Here is a 13,178-nt window from a genome sequence, read left to right as displayed (position 1 = left end):
AAAAAAAAGTTGAGTATTCAATGAGGGCCTCTAGACTTTATCTTTTTTTTAAAAAAACCTCACAATCCTGATTATATATTCTAAAGTTCAGAAACTGAGGCAAAATCAACTATTTAATAATAAGGTAAATCAATCACTTCTTTACATAGTTTCTTAGACTACATCTTAGTTCTACCAGTAAATTAGGAAGGAACTCACTGCTGGCAACAAAATACTAAATGATAGTTGCCAGGTGACAGCTGACAGTCTAAGAAGAGAATTACAGGATGCAAATACAAAAACTGATTCAAAAAGCAAGACAATTTGAGGGCTTTATCATAGGCAAGGGCAAATCATTTAATATATCTCAATTGTCTCCGACCTTCATCACAACATAGTATAGTAACTGATGTTTAAGAAGTCTGGAGTCAACATGGCATAAATTATATTCTATATTTGTCCCATATGTAAATAGTATGCCATATACATACCACTTAAAAAGACTAAAAACTATTAAGGCATTTTAGAATTCATGAAAAAGTTTAAAGTTTTAAAAAACACAGTTAATGCCAGAAAATTTTTGTTGAATAAATTCTGAATAACAATGTAGCTCATTAACTCCCAGGGTGGCCTTTTATAAGGTTACTCTGCTACCCAGAAACTCACAAGACAGTCTCTTTCACATTCCTTATCCTACTCCATGAGCACCAAAGAAGGAAGCCCAAAGGTCTTTGGGATGGATATATATTTAGAGATTAGATCTACAAGTTAAACAATATAAATGATGGAAATGCGCAACACTAACCATAATGAAATGGCTGCGAGTTAATTTTACCTAATATGCTGTGGTAAGCCATAAACACATTTATAACAAATTAACCTAAGTGCGGGTTAAAAATAATTAAGAAAAGCACATATTATACAACAGAACATTCACAGGCATGCCAGGTTTTTCATCTATTCTGCATTTGTGTCAACATACAAATTAGGTCTTTAAAAAAAGGAACAATATAATTAAATGGCACAGCAGTAATGCTACTACTGATCAGGAATAAAAATTAAGATATCAAGAGATGAGCATCGATTGCCTTTTATCTTACCTTTCAATGTGGAAATAATTTATTCCCTGTGTGTATTTAAACATTAAAATAAACACATTCCATGACTTGGCAAAGCAGAGCAGATCACTTAGTAGCTTAAGTTAGAGCCTTAACATTTTAAAATGCTTTTATCACCCAACTTCGCCACCATTACCTACCACAAAATGAACAGATGGCATCCTCAATTGAAACACATAAGAAATATTTCAGACATTATTTCATTCTAAAGGTTCTTTCTCTAAGTCATAAAACATGACTTGTCTATGAAAGAAAAATCGAAACAATCCCAAAATGCATGGAAGAGGTAATTTTAAATAAGTAAAAATTAGGGAATGTTTTATGAAAATTTCTATCAATTTCAATTTACTGTGTTATGTATACATGATCTTTTGAAAATCAAATTTCCTAATAAAGAACCACTGCATTTTGGTAGTACAATGCTTATTAGTCTCACAATGAAATAATTTAGAGAACTTGATTTCATTTATAAAAAAACCAATATGCATTTTGTCACCACTTTCTGGATACAAAAGCAATCCCACCCACTCAGCACTGTTCATATGCAAACATTCCAAGTTCTATTAAAACAAAAAACAAAAAACTTTAAAATCCCTAGACTTAATTTCAATAATAAACTTTGCTTTTAGGTGGCACTCTAGTTTTTAATTACAGTAAGAGATGAATATTTATGACCTTTAAGTTCTAATGGCAAACGAACTAAAGAAATCAAGACAATGCCTCCAAATACTGGTGGGATTTCCAAAATCCGCCCCCCCCAAATCAGAAAACTTTTAAAAATATGTGGAAAAAATTATTTTAAAAATAAAAAAGATAAAAATTATACATTTTGGTGTTCATAAGACAGTACACATAAGAAGGAATAACAGGTTGCTAAATTTAAGTCTATCCTCCTAATGGTGTGATTAAACAATAAAATATAATGCATATTAAATACACATTATAACATAAATCATTAGCAACTTCACTAAACATATGACTAAATACATAGTTAAGCAACAACTCCTTAGGTATAAAGTGAATATACCTGTCAGAGTCTTTTTACTGTGTATAGTAGTAAGACATTCAAGTGGTCAATAAATGATTTCAGAAGAACACAAAAGACACCCTACCAAACAGCTGCCAACAGCTCTTACTGAAAGAAATCGAATCTCTCAGTAAAGGATCAGGTTTCCTCAGTACTTCCAACATGTTATGAATGAGTGTTTCAACAACTGAAACAGGAATAGTGTTACAAGGTAGCAAATAGCTACTTAAGGGATTTTAAGGCTTAGACTTGAGCCTGGCTTCATTGTTAATTATTAGAATTTATCAACCTAATGCAAAACTGGAACAATCTGATCTAAGCATCGCCACTGACTTATCAAAGGCAGATCTTCAGAAGTTATGGCCATGTCTGCCGTTCCCCCACACTAAAAGATCATACCATCTACCTACCTCACAAAGCCAATTTTATTTATTTTTTTTTAGATTTTTTTTTTTAATTGGGTAATTGGGAGAAGGGGAACAGACAAGTTGCTATCCTTTTGTTCTTCAGTCTAGTTGTGGAGGACGCTGCTTCACTGGCCCAAGTTGGCACCATCATCGCGCTCTTCCCGGGCGAGGCAGCTCACTGCGGCTGCTGGCTACACACGGTAGCCCATGGCAACCCACTGCAGCAGGGGCTGCATCCTACGCCGTCGCTGGCGACTCAAGGCAGCCCAGCTCCAGGTTGAGCTGTTGTTCAGCATCTTAGCTGTAGAGAGCAGTGTCACTGGCCCTCATATGTGGGATCGGAACCAGGGCCCTCTGGAGTTCCAAGCCAGCTCTTAAACGACGCGCCACTCGGCCGGCCCCAATTTTACATTTAAAGTGCTTAAAATGCTCTCAGAAAAAGTAAAGTTTACGTTCTTATAATGTGCAACCGTTATCTTGAATGGACACAAAGCCATGTGAAGTCAGTTGTATTACTCCCTTTACAACTTAAAGGAAAAGGAACTGATAATATTCTTGGTTAACTCCTGAGACTTCTAAAAGTAAAACTTTTGTATTGGAATTGTGGTGTCGAATTCATTTAAATTAACACTGTGATTACCTGGAAATATCCATGTCATATAAATCTTTCACTAAAGTATTTGTCAGGAAGTTTCGATCTGTATAAATCTATGGCTTTACTTTTTCCATCTCATTTCAGCATATATGCTTTAAAAAAATTATGATCTTGGGTTATTTTGACCTTCAACTAATGTAAATTGAACAGCAAAATGTGCCACTCGCCGGCCCTTGTTTGTTTTTGTCTGGTTTTTTATTTAATACTGTTAACCCACTAAACTGATTTCATGACCCTCCAGGCCATTTCTCAATTGGGGTTCTCAAGAGAATGAAAGCCCAAATGCCCCCAGGCATCCATTTGTATACAATGAATTAACTTCTCTCCTCCAAAGCATTTTAAGTGGTACTACAATATATACCATCCTTGGGAGAGATGACAAACCATCACTCCAATCATTTTCTGTAGGGCTTAATTCTCCTCTCAAGGAACACCAGATGAGAAAAGCTACATGGGTAACAAAATGCAATTTGAAAAACATTGCTCTAAGTGAACTGTCTTAAAATTGGTCCAAAAATACCATTTCAACGAGTCCTGTATCAGTAACATTTGTGCCTTCTACAAAGCATTACATATGCAAAGGAATAAATTCCCATAGTTAATTATCACTACATTGTAAAATGATGAGGAAATTTTTTCTTCTTAGTATTTACTACAATGGATCTATATTGCTTTCATAATCACACCAAACTTTTTTAACATGGAATCAAAGCCCTAGTATTATTTACCAAAATGGTCTTCCGTCCTGAAACTTTTATTTCTTGTCTCCACAAGATAAATAAAATATGCACTTTTAATTTAATGCTATTTGAAATCTCAAAATAAATTCAGTATCACAAATAAAAACAAAATCTTTGTTTTAAAGCTAATTCTATTTTCCTTCTTAAAAATCAGGTAAATGTATAGGGCTACTAAGATTTTTTATTCAGTTTTCCAAACCTTTATTAAGCATTTACAACCACATTCCAGATTCAGAAACTAGAAGAATTCCTCCATCTAGTCTTTGTACACCCTGGAGGTGCTAAAAAAAAATGTATGCACGACATGTATTCATCTTTTGTTATCGGTATATATTGAATATTACAATTTTAATAGTTTTTATCTTTCTTAAAATGTGTATACATTTTTTTGGCACCCTCTGTATTTTTGTGACCCACTTATAAGTATAGAAATCCAAATGCCTTTTTAAAATTAATTGTACATTTTTTTTTATTCATTCCTCTTTCTGCCTACCATGGTGCTGTAATACCTTAGTTAATTGAAGCAAACCACACTTTTAAGGTTTATGGTTTAATTATACATTCTTTTCATTTTTGTCTTCTAATAAAACCCTTAAATTATTTTATGTTTATAAACCCTCAATAGACCAAAATTTTGTACATAGACAAAAATGCAGGTTCAAGCCATTATTAAAGCTATTCATTCCCAAACTAATTCTACCTCTTTACTTGAGCAAATTGAGTTCGGGCTCCACAATCACTTTCCACTCCCAGAATTCTTCAAAGGGATTTAAAATGAACCCAATTCTTGATTACTTCCTTGTTCTCCCAATGGCATAAATTTATAACGTATGCATAGCTATGAGAACACTAATGGCTACTTACACTGATTCAGGACTATCCTTTTTCTTTTCTTCCTTGAAGTTTCTTATTTTCAGACCAAAAGAATAAATTTCTAAGTTTTTTTTATCATAAACCTTTTTAAAAATATTAACATTCAAAAATGTTTTACAATGTTTTAATGGTAAAATGAATATAAATATAGGCTCTGTGTTTCCCAAACCATAAGGGGGCACTGTTGCCAAAGCCATTTTAAAGATTTCATTGAATTAGTCTTCCTATAGCATAATTCTTACAGCCTGTTTTGCACTTTATTCTTGCACATTTCATTTTAGTAAGTAAACAAACATCCAACTAGTGTAATTACTGTGTACAAACAACTAAGAAAGATAAATTTGAACCCAATGCTTAGTTACCTTATTTGTCTTAGAAATATCTTCACAGAATTCTAGGTAAGTCAAAATGATTGGGGAAAGAGGAAAAAAATCCCCAAATATGTATTAGGAAATATTTCAATAATAGTTCGAAGTAGCATCCTGCATTTCAAGACTCTTAACTTCCAAAATGCTTCACATTCATTCTCTCATTTGATCAGTTATCTTATTCAACAGTTTATATGCAAATTATGTGTTTATTAAAAGTTAAACCACCACTTTTCAAAAACTTCCAAATATTCTAATAAAATCATGTTCTTTTCAAAAATTTACTCCGTAAAAAAAACAAAAACAGATTTCAGAGTGCCTTTGATGTGCCAGGTACTAACCTATGTTCTGGGAAAATCGGAAAAAGATTGTCTCTAAACTCATGAAGCTAGTTATTAATTTTAGAAAGTTACACAAAAATATTCATACTGACCCTTCATATGAGAACAAATACTTCAATTGATTCTGACCTATCCCCACTTGATCAAAACTGATGCTAATAACAAAATGCACACTATACCACTGATGTAACAAATTATCATCAAATCCTTCACAATTGTTACTGGAACACATTTTGTCCCAACACTACTCTTTGTAGTTGCCCATTCTCTCTACTGTATTTCCTTACTTCCTAGACAAAGAAGTGTATTTACTTCCTAAATAAAAGTATAATAGCTACCAGGAGGGGAGAAAGTTTTTGTACGTTATTATTATTCCAATGACCTCTGCAAAAATTATGAACTTAAAGAAAAATACAAAGCTAAAAATAGTGAAATATTTAATAAGCTTTAGGGGGAAAATTTTTAGTCAATATCTTTAGGTTATCTTCTGGGGGTGCCAAGAAAATGTATACACATGACTTGTATTCATCTTTTGTGATCCGTACATATTATTACAATTTGTTTTTTCCTTTCTTAAAATGTGTATACATTTTTTTGGCACCCTCTGTATCTACATCATAGATAATTTTACGGTTCCCCCCACCCCAAGGAGAATTTTTAAAAACTATATTATTTTTCTTACCTAAGAGTAGTCAAGTCTAATGTTAGAAATAGAAATTTTGATTTTAAAATATATATACTTATAAGGACATACACCATCTTTAACCATCTTTAACTTACTGAAGACTGTCAGCCACATGCTATAACAGTAAAGAATCACCTATAATTATCTTATCAATTGACTACAAATGGGCTTTCTAATGTGCTTGAAAATAATCTTAGGTAAATACCACCCTTCAAATTGTATTTACAAATGATCAATTTGCTTAACAACCTTTTTCCCATAGACAGAAATGTAAGACAACAAAATAATCACAATTAGATCAAATAAATAATATCTAGTGAGGATTTGGAGAAAAATCAAGAATATGATATTCTTGTATATATTTGTGCACTGTAAAATACAATAACCATTTTTCTAACAAAAAGCTCAAATGACATGAAGAGACAAACAGTTTTATAACACCATTTTGCAAAGCAAACTAGGCAGATCTAAACTCAAGTATATTTCTTGTGGTGACGTAAGAAAGTTCAAAATATACCTTTAATTTCTACAAATACAGTCAGTTCTTCACTTAGAGCACTGACTAATAACACTCCATCTAAATATAACTAACTTCGCAAATTGAATATGAGCTATTAGCTATGCAAATAGTTTGGTGATCATTACTAATATAATTTCCATCCTCAGAAATAATTTGATAGTTGCTACATTTCAATTACCTGTTGAGTTTCAGGGTTGTTTTTTTTAATCCAAAAACAATATTTGCCTACATAAACACATAAAATTACAATAGTATTCACACTAAACAATGATACTTTTATATGAGGTTAACATATTTAGTACATTTTCATTTAAAAAAAAAAAAGACTGTCAACTTTTTAACATGAGCTTCCTTTGGGTCTATTTGGTTTTGTTTGGCAACCAACTCACCGACTCACAGAAGATAATGAAAAATGTTCCCCAGTCAAGGGCTATCTCCTTGCCCCCTTCCCAGTTAGAAATACCTTAGTCAATAACAAGTTAATAGAGTTTAACAACCACTATACGAAGCTAAGTTGATTTTAAAAAGTTAATGTTTCTCAAAATTTCAGTTTCTGCTACTAAGTTTGCTTTAGGGGGAAAGTAGTTAAAATTGCTACACTTCAAGTCAGAAGACCCGATTTCAACTCCTGATTCTACCACCTACCAGTTATACAACCAGAAGCATGTGACCCATGTGAGACTGGTTTCTCATCTGAGAAACCTTGTTCAACAGACCTTCAAAAAAAACTACCTCACAAAGTTTTGAGGAGTTAATTTTTAAAACGTTAAGTGGTACGCATAACAAAACAACAACTCAAGTATGTAATACACATGAACCAAAAAAAATATCCTTTATTAAAGTTTTGCTTGCTGGAAATTTTCTTAAGTTCCCTTAAATTAAGCTTAAAATTCATACAAAATTGGAAACAATACTAAAAAACAATACCGAAACACTATACCAAATACTGCAAAACATAACAAAAAGATGGGGAAAAAAATCTAATATCTTCCCCAAATAAAAAATGAATTCAAATTAATAAATCCTGAGACAATAAAGGGATATATCCAGATGAAGGATGGTTTCCATTTTATCCAAACCCTAACACCTTCAGTTAGAGTTAAGTAAATCCATCATCTTTTTTTTAAACCTTTACCATGGTTCTAAGATATTTTTTCTCATAAACACAGAGCAGGAACATTAGGCAAAGTAGTTTATCCCAAAATACTTTTGTCTGTGTCAGAGCAACAAAGATTGGAGCACTATCTGGTAAATAATGTGGCCACCTATGGCCATGTGAGTATAGAGCCCTAAATAGCTTGGGAAAAGACATCATAAATATCAAAGGGGGCATTCCACATTTTCAGAATATAGATAATCTCTAAGCACAAGCTTCAGCATGGGAACAGTCCAGCTGTCAGTCAGTCCAGCAATCTGAAAACTGGCTTGAAGTCAACCCTGCTTCAAAATCTTATAGTTATAACTGCACCTGAACAATATGAACTTATCCAGGAGCCACAGTCAAGGAATTTCAAAGGCAAGCTGACCCTTTGGAAGCAGTAAGTAGCAAAGTACCCTGAATCAGAGTTTAGCATTATCTTCATGAGGTTTCAGAAGCAAATCACTGTCTTCTTAAAACTACACTGCAACTAAATTTTCCTCAAAACCTTGAAGGTACCATAATAAAGCACAGGATACCAAATCCAAATCTTAGATTCTATTCTAGCCCAAGTTCTAATATTGCTGCAAATAACCTTCGGTTATTTAATGCTTCATTCATCTCTTCTGTGAAGTAGAAGGACAGACTTTATTTCAAGGAATAAAAACTATTAGAAAAATTAGATTCTTAAAATAAAACATGGTCAACCTTTTGTTGTACAAATCAAATTAAACAAGTAGAAGAGCTCAAGAACAATGCTTGCCACATTTCAAACCCTCTGTATTAGCTATTATGCTGATTTTAATCAAGTAGAAAAATATGTTTAAAAACCAGACCAACAAACTGAGTATTTAATAACCCAAATCTTGTCTACTATCTAGGCAAACTCTTAGAATGAAGATACTAGTTTAGCGTACCAAATAATGCAGTGGGAAAAATAATACGATCTCTTTGCTAATAGGTTTTTATGTTAACATCTATTTAGCCTAAAATAACCTTTTATTCTAGCAGTCATAATTTTTTTAATTATTCCTTTCTTTTAAAAAACAATCTTGGTTACTAGAATCACAAATTCTTCAGATAAATCTTTCTTGTCCATTTGTCTCCAATACTCATCAAGCCTCACTATCCAAGTATATAAACAATATCAGAAATCCTAGATGTACCTTTGAAAGATGCTGTTTGGAGCCCACTGCCAGAACTGTTTTGACTAGCTATTACACCATTTGCAAATGGAGATAATGCCAAAGTGTAAATTATCTTAAATCCTAGGAAAACAACAGGTTTAGTCATCAAAAAGCAAGATGTGTGAAAGAGGATAGGACTTGAAAAAGAAGCCCCCAGTCCTCCACTCTTTGGCTATATAATCTTGGGAAAGCCACTTGATCTCTGAGCCTCTTATACCCTTTATCTGTAAAATGGGAATAATCCTACTTCTCTCACTACATTGTTTGGAAACTCAAGGGAGAACACACACAGGAAAGTACTTTGTAGCCTACAATGTGTGTCACATATTACATAAATCAGTATTTTTTGTTGTTGCATGAACAGTAAGTTTCTCAACACACAAGTTATATTCTAAATAAACACTTTTGATCTCAAAATAAACTGTTATTCCAAATTTCTATTTAAAAAAAACTTGCCTTGGATTGAGTTCTCTTTCCATTTCTCATGCTAAATTTCTCCTTCATTTCTTCTAAAACTATCTTCAGTTTCTTTTCTTCAGGTGTCCCCAAGTATTTTTGGTTCACATGAAGATAGCAGTGCCATTTGGCTGATTCAAAGCCCCAGTGGCAAGTCCTTTTGTCAGGTGACCTGTGAGAATGCATCACAAATGTCTGGGGTGCAAACATTCCACAGCACTCGAGACACTGAATACAGGGAGCATCAGGCTGAACATAAAACTGGGGTGCAAAAAGACCCTGACATTTGCCCAAGCATTCATGTTCCACTTCGAAGGCACTGCCAGTTTCCTTTAACTGAGCCAAAGAGTTTTTGGCAGGAAGTATGCTACCATTTTGAGGAAAAGTGCGTGGCCGCAATAAAGCATTACAGAGTCTTTGTGCATCAGTTAATGTGATCAACCCACAGGATGGGGCATTGAATGGAAGTATTCCCAGAACCTTTAAGATATGAAGCTGGTCTGCCGTACACCTTGAACAATAGATGTACAACTCGTCACACACTGTATTTATTTGCTGGAGTGAAAACTCTCGGAGAACAGAATTTAGGACTTGGGGCAAACAGAGTCTCTTTTCTCCTCCAACCTGAAAACAAGAAATAGACTCTCCTTCCAACACAGTCTGGGTGAGTTCTGTGGAGCTATCAGAAGGGATGAGCAGTGGACCAGGAAGAACCTGAGGAGATGGAAGAGGCAGAAATACAGTAGGTGACATGCTTTCTTGAGAATAGCGAGCGGAAAATGCTGCTGGTCCACCCAGAGAGCTCTGACTACTTAAATGGAATTGTGCCAAAGTGTGTTTCAAACTGGGATTTAAATGTAAAGGTTCAGGCACAGAGGTACAGGTTCGCTTGACATGCTCTCCGTCAGTGTCCATTGGCGCTTCATAGTCATCCAAGTGTTCCTTCTTTACTGTTGGCATCTTGTTTACCATCATTTTTCCATTTGCATGTCTGTCTGTCATCATTTTTTTCACTGGAGGGCTGCCATCATCTCCCATCCCATTCATTTTTTTATTTGAACCGTGAACCAAGGAAAAATTCGTCTGTAGGTTTTCCATTGCTAAAAACTATTATGTTAAATAAGTAAATCTGAGATTTGCATTGTTACTTACTTATTTGAACACAGAAAAGTAATGTATACCAATACTTATGGTAACTTACTCAGAGAAAATTTAAATTTCCAAAAAGAGATCTTCCTAAATTACTCAACTGACTTTGCAACTCTAGTATAATTTCACTCCAAGTGCTATAAAATTTCGTCTCCAATATAAAGAATTTTGAGGCACACCTCTAAGAAAGCTTGTTTTCTAATTCTTCGGATGTATGTATTCAAGTTACCAATTCTCTCAATTCAAGATTTGCAGGTTCAATGCAATGGTTTGTTTGGCTTGGTTTGGTTTTAAGCAAAACAAGTGAAAAGTTTATGCAATTACTTGTGTCATAAAACCTAGACACAAACACAAGACAAAATGATGCACCCAAATTTAATTTCTGGCACCAAGGACACCAAAAAAGGAAAAAAGAAAAGTATCTCCTCTAAAAATGATGATCTGTTAGTCTGTGTTGACAAACTGAAGGCTTGTATAAATCGTCACGCCAGTAAGAAGAGCCTCTGACTCCACTTGAACTTCTATAATTAAAGATGATTTAAAGAAAAACTGCCCAGTTATCTTCAAGGATTACGGTTCATTCTTCCTTTAATTACTCTGGAAGAGAAGGGGGATGGGAGAAGAGTTACATTTGAATTTGATCCAGAGGCCAAAGGGTCAGTTTGAAACCAGTTTCTTAATCTTAAACTGAATTCACTTTTCCAAAGGTGACACTTGAGTGATTTCTTTAAATCTAACACCAGTTAATTAGAAGAACCTTCATTTAAATAGGAAAGCAATTCGGAAACCCAGTAAAGGGAGCAATATCATTCAAAAAGGAGAAGAGTACTCTTACAACGGGCAGAAACTTAAGCATATCATCTCACCCAAAACTCAGTACCAGAGACTTCTCAGTTATGCCATTTTAACTATAAGAGTCATTACTTCATCTCTTAATTTTAAAAAGAGAAACACCAGTTTCCTCAACCCAAAAAATCAGATAGTTATATGGTGGCTATGTTAACTCCTAAGTTACAATCTTAAGTGCATTGATTCATTTAGTCAGCGTGTGCGGTTTTTCTGGAATTTTTCTGGAAAAATTAACTTTCCTTTAAAAGGTTGGAGAATTTGCTTAATGGAAGCCAAAAGTTATAGCCTCCACGCCTGGGAATCTCCATCCTTGAAGACGACTAATCCGGGACAAAAAGCACAGGGCAGACAGACCTCACAAAGAATGAAAATGGAGGAAGATGAAAAAAGATTCTTCTACTCCTTTCCTGAGAGAAAATCCAAAAGAAATCCAATAAATAGAAAATTGCCTCCCAAACTCCCAGCAATTTACCTTAAAACAGACCCAAAGGGTTAAGGACCAAGACCACTAGCCAACGTACTGACTTTCGCCCACCATAGGAACACCTCAGCCAACACAAACCAAGGACGAGGGCAGGAGGCATGACCTAGACTGGGTGAGTCCCCCAAACCCTGAAATCCTCCGCCCACGCAAAACCACCCACCCATCTCAAACCCGAGGGGGATAAAGGGGGATGAAGAGGGGGAGGAGGGAGAAGAGTGGAAGACAGAGACCCGGGACGCCTTGGGGTGTGCAAGCAGACAGTGGGAAGTGGAGTCCCCCAACCCCCACTCGCGGTCTCAGGACAACCCCAAGTGCCATCCTACCTCGGCCCCACTGCGGAGGCCACGGGAGGTCTGTGGAAATCCCCTGTACACCCACTGCCAGGGAAGTTCTCGCGTGTCACCCTAGTACCCCCAAGGCTACAACACCTACGCCCGTCGGGGACCAAAGGGGGAAGGGTCAGCGAGCGGGTGGGGCGCCGAGCCGGAATCCCCACGCCGCCGGGCGCCGACCAACCCGGTCTAGCCCGGGGCATCCCCGCGGAGCGCAGACTGCCCGCGGGGGGGAAGGGCGGTGGTGACGGGGTGTCCCAGTCTCCGGGGTCCCGACAGCTCGGCTCAAGTGCAGAGTCCTTCTCCAGCCCACGCCCACCGCCCGGGGACAGTGAGGCAGGATCCGCCGTAGGACATCCGTCCCGGCGCCCCTCTTGGCCCGGACCCCACCCGGGACCCGCGCATCCGGACCCCCGACTCCGGCCTCCACGCCTGGGGAACCTCGACGAGCTTTGTTAACCCCCCACAACCCCCGCCGCCGCCGTCGGGCTCGTCGGGGGCCGCGCGCCCCCCGCCTCCTCCCCACCGCGAGCCAGAGCCGCACCTGTGCCCGCCGCCGCCGCCGCCGCCGCCGCTCGCCTGCTCCCTCGGCTGTGCCGGCGCCGCTCCGAACCCCACACACATCGCTACACACAGCCCTCTGACGTCACCGAGCCCTCGGCCCGCCCACGTCACTGCGGAGACACACGGCTTCCCGCAGACGCCGCCGCCGTCTCCGGCCGCCCGGGGGAGAGCGAGGGCGGCGAGGAGGAGGAGGGGAGGTGAACGGAGCCAGCGGCGGCACCGCGCGCGCAGGTCTGCCGCCGTCGCCTCGCGGCTTCCAGTTCCTCGGGGACGCGCGCGCCGTCTGGCCTATTGTGGGTCCTCAGG

General features: G+C 37.3%; 1 protein-coding gene across 2 annotated transcripts in view; it reads right to left on the bottom strand.

Moving 5' to 3' along the window:
- The window catches only part of SKIL (SKI like proto-oncogene), a 25,798-nt gene that overhangs the window by 11,777 nt on the left and 843 nt on the right, over positions 1-13,178 (bottom strand). Inside the window, exons 1-2 of one of the 2 annotated variants that reach the window (XM_019643976.1) lie at positions 12,853-13,172; positions 9,495-11,240 (exon numbers count right to left, since the gene is read on the bottom strand). In XM_019643976.1, coding sequence (XP_019499521.1) covers positions 9,495-10,592 — 1,098 coding nt within the window. In that variant the 5' untranslated portion in view covers positions 10,593-11,240; positions 12,853-13,172. Of the gene's footprint in view, positions 1-9,494; positions 11,241-12,852; positions 13,173-13,178 lie in introns of those variants that run through there. The other variant, XM_019643977.1, reaches the window with a different exon arrangement.

This window comes from Hipposideros armiger, unplaced genomic scaffold (genome assembly GCF_001890085.2).
Source record: "Hipposideros armiger isolate ML-2016 unplaced genomic scaffold, ASM189008v1 scaffold_83, whole genome shotgun sequence".
NCBI classification, from domain to species: domain Eukaryota; kingdom Metazoa; phylum Chordata; class Mammalia; order Chiroptera; family Hipposideridae; genus Hipposideros; species Hipposideros armiger.
This window is presented reverse-complemented; position numbering and strand designations above follow the sequence as displayed.